General features: G+C 39.6%; 2 protein-coding genes across 3 annotated transcripts in view; both read left to right on the forward strand.

Moving 5' to 3' along the window:
- Positions 1-2,082, forward strand: part of MLF1 (myeloid leukemia factor 1) — a 47,998-nt gene extending 45,916 nt beyond the window's left edge. The window contains 1 exon segment of the mRNA XM_003358641.5: positions 10-2,082. Within this exon segment, the coding sequence (XP_003358689.3) occupies positions 10-115 (106 nt within the window). The 3' untranslated portion in view covers positions 116-2,082.
- Positions 7,413-13,407, forward strand: part of GFM1 (G elongation factor mitochondrial 1) — a 45,365-nt gene continuing 39,370 nt past the window's right edge. The window contains exons 1-5 of one of the 2 annotated variants that reach the window (XM_003358643.4): positions 7,413-7,655; positions 8,841-8,993; positions 9,820-9,952; positions 10,647-10,851; positions 11,687-11,803. In XM_003358643.4, the coding sequence (XP_003358691.1) occupies positions 7,563-7,655; positions 8,841-8,993; positions 9,820-9,952; positions 10,647-10,851; positions 11,687-11,803 (701 nt within the window). In that variant the 5' untranslated portion in view covers positions 7,413-7,562. The remainder of the gene's footprint in view (positions 7,656-8,840; positions 8,994-9,819; positions 9,953-10,646; positions 10,852-11,686; positions 11,804-13,407) is intronic. The other variant, XM_013982167.2, reaches the window with a different exon arrangement.

Consider the following 13,407-nt stretch of genomic DNA (forward strand, 5'->3'; position numbering starts at 1 on the left):
ATTTCTCAGGGAGAAACTTCTTCAAAGTCCAGCCATTGAACATGGAAGAAGATCCAGTGTTTTTGAGGACAAACTCAACATCAAAGGATCACCTGTGAAAATGAACAAAAAATAAATAGCATCACATTTGATTTGTTTAGTTTTTGGTTGTTTTAGCAGAGAAAGTTATGGTGCTAGGTCATACACATAAGACCAATCTCCTTTTGTTCAATCAACACTGTTCTTAGCAACTTTCTTCTGATAATCTGAATGTTCTTGGAAGTGCTAACCTTTATATTGTCCCCACTTTGGGAATAAAACTTTGATTTTCAACAATGTAAGCTGTTAAACATTCTGTAACACTCTTAAAAATGTACTCATTTTTAAAGCTCACATGCTGATTTTGCTTTCACAGCTATCTTCCTATTCACTGTGTATTCTTATATATTCAAGATTGAATGAACTGCTAGTGCTCGTATAAAATTTGTTATAGTAAGTAAAGTATTACAGAAAAGTTTCAGGTCATGGCTCAGCAGTAACTAACCAGACTAGCATCCATGAGGACGCAGATTCCGTCCCTGGCCCTTCCTTGCTCAGTGGGTTAAGGATCTGGTATTCATTGCCGTGAACTGTGGTGCAGGTCTCAGATGCAGCTCGGATCTGGCGTTGCTATGGCTGTGGTGTAGGTCAGCAGCTAGAGTTCCAATATCTGACCCCTAGCCTGGGAACCTCCATGTGCTGGGGTTGCAGCCCTAAAAATACAAATATATATATATAGTTTCAATTTTTGCTAACACTAATTATTTAGCTCAAATTTTATAATGTGTTATGCAGCTAGCTAGCTTAAAGAGTTTTTAAAAAGAGAGCAAACCCCTACTAGTACTCTTTTTGCAAAAAAAATAATTATTTTGATAAAGAACATAAATAATAATCAAATAGTTTGCTTTCAAAGAGATTTTAAATGGCTAACATACATAATTTTTCTTCTTATAATTTCTTTATTTGGTGTAATCTTTTTTGTTCTGTGTTACACTGTTAACATTCATCAGACTTTACATTGACCTTTCTCTCTTTAACATCTTAAGGTAGCATATTTCTGTTCTCTTTTCCCACAGACAGCATAATCTATTTTCACAGTTAACATTCTAAAGTTGGAGTGTCCTTGGAGAAACTCTGCTCAGCCTTTTTGTGACATTTAGAAAAATGCGTTTGGTATTCTGCAAACCTAAATGATTGATTGTCTCAAAATTTCTTGGACAGGTGATGTGTGTGTTTGAGCAAGGTACTTAATAATTCAGTTGTTCCCTTTTTAATTATACTACTTAAAAATTCAGCTCTTAGCTTTTTTCATTCTAGAATTCAAGCATTAATCTGTTCTTGTAAAGTTAGTTTGAAGATTATGAGAATATGAAATCTTAACTGTTAAGTTTTTGTTGTCTCAATGGGAAAAAAAAGAACAAAATCCACTCTCACTCTGTCGTCCTCGAATCTTTCTTTTTAAACTTTGGAAGTAGTACTGTGTGATGTATTCTTCTAATTTTCTATATCATATTCTGTTAATTTTACTAGTCAGTCTTTCATACCTTTAATTAGACACTAAAATAAGATGCATATGTGTCAGTTCACATTTATAATGGAAAGTAATTGAGCACGCATTAGTTGAAGATGTTAAAATTTTACCCTTATGCATAATTTAGTAGACCAGTAACATGCTGTTACATGTTGTGAAGTTATCATAAGGCATACATTTTAAATAACACTTTTGCATAAATTCACTGGATAGAGCAAAGTCCAGTAGACGCTGTAATTAGTCTTCTGTTGCCCAAATTATTACACCAATGTTGACTTGAATCATTATACTCAAATATGAAACATACTTTAATAAATTAGAACTTCAATGCATCATATAATAGATTTTTGTAGATGCTTTTCTCATCTCAGTTTGTATACCATAGAAATCAGATTAAAATGGAATTAAATATGTATTTCCTCCTATACCATAGTGCTTCCTAAGGAGCCGCTTATCAAATATGTGACATATAGAGATTAAATGTCAATTCTTTATGTTCACATGAAGATGAAATAAACTTTTTTCAGAATTTATTTTTATTGTAATTCTGAAGTCAATGAGTATAAAAAAGAAGACTCTCCATAGCTTTATTATTTTTTCTTTGTGGACAACCACTGATCTTTTGGGAACCATGGGTCTTTGGGACTGTAAGGATATCACAAAATTGGTGAATGTGACTTTGACAACAAGGCCAAGCTGTCTACTTAGGCTCCTTGCTATTTTAGTGATTTTCCTGGTAACTTTCAGGCTCAGTAATGGGTTTTCATTATCTTAAGACTCCACATTTACTGTCAAGTGGCAGGAGTACTTTGGAATCAGATGGTGTCCTGCATGTGGCAAGGTGATGGCATTTAGAGGTGCGGCCTTTGAGGGTGATTAGGTTATGAGGGCAGAGCCCTCATGAATAGGATGAATGCCTTTGTAAAAGAGACACCAGAGAGCTGGCTTGTCCTTTCTGCCCTGTGCTCACACAGAAATTAGCTGCCTATGAACCAGAAAGTGGGACACAACAGACACTGAATCTCCCCATGCCTTGATCTTAGATTGCCCAGCCTCCAGAACTACATGAAATAAATTTCTAGATGATATTTTTGTTAGAGCAGCCCGAATGGACAAAAACAAGAGTCTGAGGTTAGTCAGGCTAGCACAATTTGGCGATTCTACTGAGGTTTGACTCATACTACAAGTGAATTAGGACCTTCAATACCTTTTGGTAAAAGTATATATCTGAGATCTCTGGAGACCCTTCTGTCCCTTATTCCATGGGTTTTGCGATCAGTCTGCTTTGTGGTGATCTCTTTGGTCCCAGTGTCATTCTTATTATTGTCTCCCAAAGTTGGCTTGGGGAGAGAGATTTTATCCACCCATGTTGCCTTCTAACCATGTTTCTCAAGTCAGTAGTCAAGTAATTTAATCTTAGGGTTAAAGCCTGAGACAGACATAGCAATGCTCTAGTAGAACATCAGGGAATTTTTCTTGGGTTTGGCAGCTAAGAGACTTGTGTTACCTCCTGGCATAACTTTAGCAAGAAACTGTAGTGACCCCTTTGGGGAACTATGATGTGAACAAGACTTTCACTTGAGAAACACCTTACAAGAACACCACCAAAGAAAAACAAACAAAAAAAACCAACCACCCAAAAAAACCCTCAGAAGGACAGCCTCTGTGTTATCTATCTAAAAGAGTCCACTTTGTTTATGTAAAAGACTGCCCATCTTTTGTTTCCATACTTCAGGGCTTTTTAACTGCATGTCTTAGCTTTGAGCTCTCCTCTCTCCTTGAAGAGGGAAGGTGCTTAGACTTTTCATGACCACTTTCATATTTGTATTACTAAATTAACCAATGAGGCCATTAGACTGAAGTGGCTTTAATGCCTCAGTAACCCATGTAAGCAAATCAAAACCTAAGCCTGTGATGCCTCAAGGTTAAAAAAAGGAAACCTAAAGCAGTCAAAAATAGTCAATGAGGCTCTCTCAGATAAAGCAGTTATCGCTAAGAAAATAATTTCCTTGCCTCCTCCTTTGTGAAAATCTCTCCCTGCTCCACTTGGTGGAGGGCTCCTAACCATTTCCTGTTTGGTGCTGATTCAAATCAACTTTTTGCTCAAATTCAAAAGTTTTAATATGCCTCAGTTTATCTTTTAGCCAGTATAAAGCTGGTTCTATCTCACCTTTTATTCTGTTCCTCTCCGTATCTTTTTCTCCCACTTGAAAAATTTTAAAGATGATCTCAGAAGGAAATCATTATGTTATATGGACTCTCTGTCACCAGGAATATCTAGTCCAAAAAAACCAGGCCAAATTTCTGAGAAAAAATTCAAATTTTTTTTTTTTTTTTTTTTTGGTCTTTTTGCCTTTTCTAGAGCTGCTCCCGCGGCATATGTAGGTTCTCAAGCTAGGGGTCCAATCGGAGCTGTAGCCACCGGCCTACACCAGGGCCACAGCAACGTGGGATGCAAGCCGCGTCTGCAACCTACACCACAGCTCACGGCAATGCCGGATCCTCAACCCACTGAGCAAGGGCAGGGACCGAACCCACAACCCCATGGTTCCTAGTTGGATTCGTTAACCACTGCGCCACGACGGGACCTCCAAAAATTCAAACAATTTGTGCTGCTTTTGCATAAAATGTAGACAAGTGAATTTAAAGAATAGCCTTTGTTATCATAAGAATGTTTTCAAGATAAAAGGAGCTTTTTTTTTTTTTTTTTTGTCTTTTTTTTGTTGTTGTTGTTGCTATTTCTTGGGCCGCTCCCGCGGCATATGGAGGTTCCCAGGCTAGGGGTTGAATCGGAGCTGTAGCCACCGGCCTACGCCAGAGCCACAGCAACGCGGGATCCGAGCCACGTCTGCAACCTACACCACAGCTCACGGCAACGCCGGATCGTTAACCCACTGAGCAAGGGCAGGGACCGAACCCGCAACCTCAGGGTTCCTAGTCGGATTCGTTAACCACTGCGCCACGACGGGAACTCCTAAAAGGAGCTTTTAAGCATGATTTAATAATAATGAATATAAGGTTTATAAATGTATATTTAAAAAGGCTTATAATATATATCTGATAAGTGGATGGATTTGGGCGCATTAATGAATATTTATTTTAAGCCAGATACATGTCTTCTTTTAGGCTTTATTATGTAAATTTTATGCTAATAAAATATTCTAGTTTATATAAAATCAGGATTGAATTTCTCATGATTTAACCTTTCTAAATTTCCTGTATTGATCTTGTGGATCAAGTAAGTTATCACTGATTCCACCAATGGTGTACAAAATAAGATTACAAAATATGAAATGGTGTTTATCGAAATAAAATTGTAATACAAATGTCTTTTAAAGATGTTTTGATCTTACAGAATTATAATACTATTATAAGCACAATGTGTTAGATAAAACTAATTTTTCAGATCTTCAGTTTACTTTTCAAGACCTTAGAAAATTTTAACTTATTCCTTGGATACTTGGACAATTTCTAAGGAAAAAAAAAAGATACAAAGTTTTGGTCATTAAAGACAGTTTACATTTTTATTTTATTTTTTCTGGCTTTGCACCTGTGACATAATGGAAGTTCATGGGTCCGGGAATGAATCTGAGCCACAGCTGCAGCAATGTTGGATCCTTGCCCACTGTGTGGGCCAGAGAGCAAACCCATGTCTCCACAGTGACCTGAGCTGCTGCAGTGGAATTCTTAACTCACTTCATCACATCAGGAACTCCCTATCTTTATTCTTATACATTATAGAATGACTGAATTAACTGAATGTGCACCTGCTTTGAATGATGTTTGTGTTATTTTGCCACTTTAAAACTTAACAGAAGTAATTTATAATGTGTACTCAATTTAGCTAGACACTTCTTGGTTTTTTGTCCTCCAGTTTTCTCTGTGGAGAAAACAAAAGTTTATTACTTTGGTTACAGGGGTGATTAATAAAAATAATTAAGAATACACTCATAATAATTACAGGGACGTATGAAGATACATACACACAGGATAATGAGTATGAATTCTCACTTAAGGAAGTTTTATTAAAGTGGTAATTTCAAAAAGTAATTTCAGAAGTAGTAGATACACTTTTTATTTATTTAATATAATTATAGCTTAAAATTAAAATAAAACCTTAATTTTATTACCATTAACATAATTATGATTTAATTTATATATTTTAAATACTTGCAAAGGCTTATAGAGACTAAATTTTTGAAACCCTAGAAATGAAAAAGTTTACTTAAAAGTGTATTTGACATAAATGGATTTATTCGTCAAAGTAGACCTTTACTACAAATTAATACATGGATAATATACAAAAAGTTCGAAATTCATTATTGACTCTCCGATTTTTCTCTTCTAGTCTCCTGTAATTTACTCTGATTTTTATTTATTTGATTTTATTCATTCTTTAACAAATATTTATTGAGCACCTAGCACAGCAAGGGGTATAGCAGTTTTAAAAAACCAAATCACTGTCCTTATGGCACTCACATTCTTCTTGGAAGAGCCAGGCAATAGCTGCCTTGGAATTTTCTTGTTGCACAGCAAGTTACGGATGCGGTGTTGCCACTGCAGCGCGCCTCAGCGGTTGTTATAGTGCAGTTTGGCTATGGGGCCGGGAACTTCCACATGCGGGGAAGGGGAGGTGGCGATAGACAACTGTGTTAACACGTCTGGATAAATCTAAGAAGCCCTCTGAAGGAAAATGAAATAGTATGCAAACATAGGGAAGAGCTTGCTGTTTTAAAAGGAGCAAACACCTCAGTGATAGATGATATTTGAACACCAAGAAGAAAATATGGGAAAGAGTCATGCCCTTATCTACAGGAGAGCAAAGGCTCTTGGTCATGTGAGGATCAGCAAGAAGGCCAATGAGTCTGGAGGAGAACAGCAGGTGAAATAGGGCTGCAATGGCATAGCTGCTCAAACAAGGTCTTGTTTATTCTTAACCTTATTTTTAAATTTTTAAAATTTAGTTATTTAAAATTTAAAAGGAATTTTTAAAAACTTAGTTATGAAAAACTTCAAACCTATACAAAAGTAGAGATAACAGCAAATCACTGTTATGAGTGATTTCAGAGGGCAAAGGGTATAGCTTAAAACGATCCCTTCAGTTTTTCTATTGGGAATAGGCTGAGAAGCCGCAGGGCAGCAGCAGTAAGATCAGTCAGGCTGTTAGAGTAAATTCCGTGAGAAAACAGCAATGCTTTGAGAGGTGGGGAGAAGCTGCGGGTTCTGAATCTATCTTTGAATGTAGTGCCCGTAGCATGTGGAAACAAAACCAGAAAAGTTGAAGAGTGGTGTCAAAAGGTGACGTTTTTGGTCTGGGCAACCAGAAGAACGGAATTCCTGTTTATCAGATGAAGATCTTGGGAGGATTCAGTGGAAGGTCATTAGCTCGTTTTTGGACATAATAATTTCGAGATGCCTCTAAGAGATCCAAGTGGAATCGTCAAGGATGCTGTCTTCTATAGAGACAGGACATATAATGTATAGGTACTGGACATATATATAGGTACTTAACATTAACCAAAGATGGAACATTTTGAAAAGAGAAAAACATTTGTGGATAGTTCATTATTTTTTTTTACCTTCTTTGCAAGTCATGTCCTATAGAGTATTTGTTCACATTTGTTGAAGTAGCATATGTAACAATTTTTCTTTTTTAAAAAAAACCTTAAGAACTATTTTAAACCTTTCTTCCCGTTGCTGTAGAGGCAAAAGAACCACGTTTAAAGGCCGCCGCTTTCCGGGAACATGCGAAAAGCGTGCTTAGCTCCGCAAAGTGGCTGCACTTTCTCTTCCAAGTCGGCAGAGGGCGTGCGGGCAGCGGAGGGTGCTGCTCAGTTCTGAGATCCGGAAGCCTCTCTCTCTTTCTTTTTTTTCTCCCCTCCTTTGCCTGCTTCTCCCCGGAAGTGCTCTTCCAGCACTGACTGCCGGCGTGACTTTGAACGCTTCTGGCAGTGGTGCAGGTTGCTGGGTACACCGGGCGCTGTGGGACTTTCGCGTCTATTCTACGCTCGCCATGAGGCTGCTGGGAGCCGCCGCCGCCGCCGCGGCCGTGGGGCGCGGGCCGCTCCCGCGGATCCCCGCTGCCCTCGGCTGGCCGGGGAAGCAGGTGCGACAGGGAACCAGGGACTGTCCCCAGGACTTTGCAGTGCCTCCGGGGCTGGAGAGGAAATGACACCCCTTCCCTCCCTGGCATCTCCGAATGCTAGCTGTTGACCTCAGTGCTGAAAAGCCCCTCGGTATCTGCACAGCCTTTGGTTATTTCTGAGCAACGTCTTGGTATCCTGGGAGGTTGGGCGGGCCTCCAATTCATGGTTACGCCTCTTATTATTGGTATACTTAGAAGAGGTGACTGAAGTGAAGGTCAAGACAACTGAAAAATTAGTGTGTCCTGGGCTTGAACTCAGGGCTTTTGACTCATTATCCAGTGCTTTTTTCACTACAGTGTCGGCGGGGCTCCCTGCTCCCTCTTTCAACCGACCTTCCCAGGACTTTTCTTTAATTATATGTCTGCCTTTTGTGGGGGTGTGGAGATGGGGCGCAAAGTGGAATAGTGTTAGGTAGGAGTTGAGCCTTTCCTGTCATGCAAACCACCTTCGCTTTGCTTGCTGGTATTCCTGGGATTTAATCAATGAAGCTAGTTTCCATTTAATATTTTACCCACCTTTTCAAGTTCTTCTGCTTCCCTTCTCCCAGAAGTGGCTGCAGTGCATTTTGGATGTTCACTCCTGTAGGGAGAGGTTTATATTGTGTCTTGATTTCATAAAAGGCTGGACCCTCACCACCATGGTAAATTAAAGTTATTGTTTTATGTCATTAATTTTTAGGCGATAGAAGGAATCGGAAACTTTTTGTGGGCCGCTTGAACCTATTGGCACCGCTGCATAGAGCGTATAAGTCCAAACATCTTTGCTAGCTCTGAAACTATTTTAAGGAGGAAGGGGGAAAAAATCAAAGTAAAATTTAAAGTGAAAACTGTATTTCCTATTAAAGCAGTTGTTGGGAACCATCTTTCTGATTTTATCAGCGCCGGTATATACTTTCAAATCTGTGCCATTTGGTAAAATTATCGGTCCCTTTTTATTTTATTTTATATGTCTTTTCTGCCATCTCTTGCAGTCTCTTTGATTATAGGAATTGCAGGTTGAGACATTCCCTCTTTTGCCTTTTCAGGCTATCTCATATGAAGTTTTGTGTCCATTGAATTTTCTTGGAGGAAGGATGTCCACTGAACCCTAATTGTCCACTGTTAGATCATAAAAAGTGCATTGAATTGAGTTCTCATTTTTTTCAGGCTAATTGGAAGATCTGCCGATGGTGTTCATCAGGGGTGATTCCTAATGAAAAGATACGAAATATTGGAATCTCAGCTCACATTGATTCTGGGAAAACTACATTAACAGAACGAGTGCTTTACTACACTGGTAGAATTGCAAAAATGCATGAGGTATGTGGTTCATGGTAGATTCCAGATTAGTTTTAAGAATGTTAAGTTGATATGTACTACCCTAAAGTAGCTATTAACATGATGTTTATATGCTTTTTTAAAATTTTTACGGCTGCACCTGCAGCATACGGAAGTGCCCAGGGCCAGATGTCAAATCAGAGCTGCAGCTGGAGCCTACACCACAGCCATGGCAATCATTTTAAACCTTTTTTCCCATTTAACAATATAAACGTCTCTGTAACATTTAAAAGCATGTAGAGTTCCCATTGTGGCTCAGTGGGTTAAGGACCTGATGTCTCCATGAGGATGCAGGTTTGAACCCTGGCCTCACTCAGTGGGTTAAGGATCTGGCATTGCCACAGGCTGCAGTGTAGGTCACAAATATGGCCCAAATCCAGCGTTGCCATGGCTGTGTGTAGGCCTCAGCTTGGGAACTTCGTAGGCTGTAAGTATGGCCATAAGAGCGGGCGGAGAAAATCCTTCTCACCCAGGCCTCAAAATCCACAAGTAGTACAGCAGAGAAAAATCTGTTCTCTGAACATCTGCTCACAGACTAATACAGGCTTGTGGGCAGGAACAGTGTAGCAGGAGGAAGGGTGGCTCCAGGTGATTGCTCCGTGGTAGCAGCTGCTGAAAACAACAATGAAAAAAGGCTTAGGGCAAAACCTGTAATCAGTTTTGTTTCATGAGATGATATAGTTTGACAATTAGGTTTCGCTGAAAACTGCATCAATTAACCATTTGTGTTCTGGTTCCATCTGTAAAGATTTCTTTCCTTCTTGGAATGCAGAGACAGAGAAGTCTGAATTGCTGTGCTTGTGTTTAGGTGAAAGGTAAAGATGGAGTTGGTGCTGTCATGGATTCCATGGAACTAGAGAGACAAAGAGGAATCACTATTCAGTCAGCGGCCACCTATACCTTGTGGAAAGATGTTAATATCAACATTATAGATACTCCTGGTGAGTTGAGTTCTTGGTTTCATTGTGGCTTGTTTTGGCAATGGCACATTTAGTTCTTTACTATGATTGAGCTTATTTTGAGTATTAAATAATACTCAAAAGTGTGACTATGAATTTATTATTAGAGAAATCTGACTTGGGATCTAGAGTACTTTATCCTTAAGGGGTTTCTTTGAAAAATAGTGCAAATTGTGACTAGGAAGGGTCTTACCTTTTACATGTTGCAGCTGATTCCAAGGATGCCCATGCTCTAGTATCTTTTTGAAATGATTTTGTGGGTCTCCTGGACTTTATGGTAAATAAATAATATTGGTGGTTTAAGGAATCCATATTTTAATTAGAAGACTTATGTAATGATCAGAGATAGAAAAACATTTACTTGTGCATGTTGTAAAACTTCACACTGTTTTGTTTTGTCTTTTTAGGGCCACACCCTCGGCATATGGAGATTCCTAGGCTAGGGGTCAAATCAGAGCTGTAGCTACTGGCCTACGCCACAGCCACAGCAATGCCAGATGTGAGCCATGTCTGCAACCTAAACCACAGCTCATGGCAACACCGGATCCTGAACCCACTGAGTGAGGCCAGGGATCAAACCTGCGTCCTCATGGTTACCAGTCCATTTCTGCTAAGCCATGATGGGAACTCCCACACTGTTTTTAAAGACCCTCTCACACCTCTCTGTCTCATTTAGGGCACGTGGACTTCACCATAGAAGTTGAAAGAGCCCTGAGAGTGCTGGATGGTGCGATCCTTGTTCTCTGTGCAGTCGGAGGGGTGCAGTGCCAGACCATGACTGTTAATCGTCAGATGCAGCGCTACAGTGTTCCATTTCTAACTTTCATTAACAAACTGGACCGAATGGGCTCCAACCCAACCAGGGCCCTGCAGCAAATGAGGTAATGAACCTTACAGCAGGGCATTGATCTGAATAACAACCATATCCAGAAGGACAGTTAATTCAGTGTCATTAGGATTTATCCTTTTCTTTTTTAAAATCCATCTATGTGATGGAATTCCTGTCGTGGCGTAGTGGAAACAAATCCGACTAGGAACCATGAGGTTTCAGGTTCAATCCCTGGCCTTGCTCAGGGGTTAAGGATCCAGCGTTGCCCTGAGCTGTGGTGTAGGTTGCAGACATGGCTTGGATCTGGCATAGCTGTGGCTCTGGCATAGGCTGGCAGCAACAGCTCCGATTAGACCCCAGCCTGGGAACCTCCATACGCCTCGAGTGTGGCCCTAAAAGGACAAATAAGTAAATAAATAAAGATATCATGTTTTTTAAAAAAAATGGAGTTCCCTTCATGGCTCAGCAGTTAACGAATCCGACTAGGAACCATGAGGTTGCGGGTTCAATCCCTGGCCTTGCTCAGTGGGTTAAGGGTCCTCCGTTGCCGTGAGCTGTGGTGTAGGTTGTAGACGAGGCTTGGATCCCGAGTTGCTGTGGCTCTGGCGTAGGCCAGCGGCTAAAGCTCTGATTCGACCCCTAGCCTGGGAACCTCCATGTGCCATGGGACCAGACCTAAAAAAGGCAAAAAGACCAAAAAAAAAAAAAAAAAAAAAAAAAAAAATCCATCCATGTGAAAGACTTATCTTAGTACATGCAACACTGAGATCTATAGCTTGGTTATTGGTCAGTTCCACAGATCTGCCATTGATTTCTTTTTATATTTATTAATCATTTCAAAGGGATTTGGGAAGAGAAAAGGATAAACGTGTGTTTTTATTTTTCAGGTCTAAACTTAATCATAATGCAGCACTTGTGCAGATACCCATTGGTTTGGAGGGTGATTTTAAAGGTATTATAGATCTTATTGAGGAACGAGCCATCTATTTTGATGGAGATTTTGGGTAAGTGTTAAAAATATACTATCAAAATCTTATATTTTAAAAAGTATTAAAGGGAAGGAAAAAGATGGGTTCTTAAACTTCTTTTCATGAAATGTGGTTGGAAGATGTAGTTCCTGTCGTGGCTCAGTGGTTAATGAATCTGACTAGGAACCATGAGATTTCGGGTTCAATCCCTGTCCTCCTCGCTCAGTGGGTTAAGTATCTGGCGTTGCTATGACCTGTGGTGTAGGTCACAGACACGACTTGGATCTGGCATTGCTGTGGCTTTGGAGTAGGCCGGCGGCTACAGATCTGATTTGACCCCTAGCCTGGGAACCTCCATATGCCGCAGGAGTGGCAAAGGCAAAAAGACCAAAAAAAATAAATAAATAAAATAAAATTTCCTCTTCCTACTTTATGGGATTTCAAAGATTAAAAGATCAGTACATAAGAGAAGTTAAAAATTGTGCAGATGGGGTTTGGGCAATAAGAGAAGCAAATTGGTGACTTTTGTTATGGTACTTGGTCAACTTTTGAGAGACCTTTGCATCCAAAGTGGTTATCAAACCACAGCATTCAGAAAAATCACTTGAAGAGCTTGTTAAAACACATCTCTGGATACACCTTCAGAGATGCTAATTAGTAGCTCTAGGATGGGGCCTGGAATTTGCATTTCTGGAAAGCTCCAGGAGGTGCTGATGTTTCAGGTCTGCAGAGCAAGGTTTGAGTGGCACTAATCCAGACAGTATGGGGAGTCATAAGTTAACCTTATTCTGGAGAGTGGCCCCAATAGTGGGGCATTTTCCCTAAAGGTCCTTTTTGAGGGATTTCCGTTCTTTGTTATGGAACTGGGATTGCTGGTCTAGCAGGTGGGTGAAGGGTATTGTGGTCAGTTAAGTATAGAATTTATCCTTACTGGCCATCTTGTAGGCAGGGAAAAGATGAAGATGTTTCTCTCTTTTTTTTGTGTTATAATTAAGTAGTGACAACTGAGTTTAGATATCACTCCTTAGAATGAAAGGGACAGGGATTTTTTTCAGGTTTATTCACTGCTACGTCCCCAGCTGTAGAACTGTCTGATACAAAATAGGGACTCAAATAATATTTGTAAGTAAATGACTAAATCTGCTTCCCCAGAATTAGCAAGCCACACGTTTCTGTCTTCTAAAGCAGAGGCTTTTTAAACTTTGTTATACATTGGCATGGCAGGTGGAACTTCTTAATGGACCTGCTGCCTTTCCTAGCCCTAGACCACTGGATGTGTGTGTGTGTGTGTGTGTGTATATGTTGAAAGGAAGATTCTGACACGAAAGGCTAAGAACCAGAAGTTTCCCAGGATGGAAGAAATTAAGTTTGGGAGGTTGTGAAGAGCATTCTTTAGATAGTAAGATTTATTTTCTGACTGCTTGCAATTGTTTGCAATTAACTTCTTTTTCTTTTTTTCTTTTTTTCTTTTTGTTAAGGAATGTGTTTCCTGAAAAGCTTGTTATTTTTTGACATCAGATTTCATTTTTAAAGAATATTTTTTAGATGTTCAGACTGATGTTTCTAAGTATCAAGCATATCTGTTTCTTCTTGGTTGTGTATATTTTGTTTGTGATTCTTACCTATCTGCCCTAGAGGAA

Source organism: Sus scrofa, chromosome 13 (assembly GCF_000003025.6).
Source record: "Sus scrofa isolate TJ Tabasco breed Duroc chromosome 13, Sscrofa11.1, whole genome shotgun sequence".
In the NCBI taxonomy this organism is placed as follows: Eukaryota; Metazoa; Chordata; class Mammalia; order Artiodactyla; family Suidae; genus Sus; species Sus scrofa.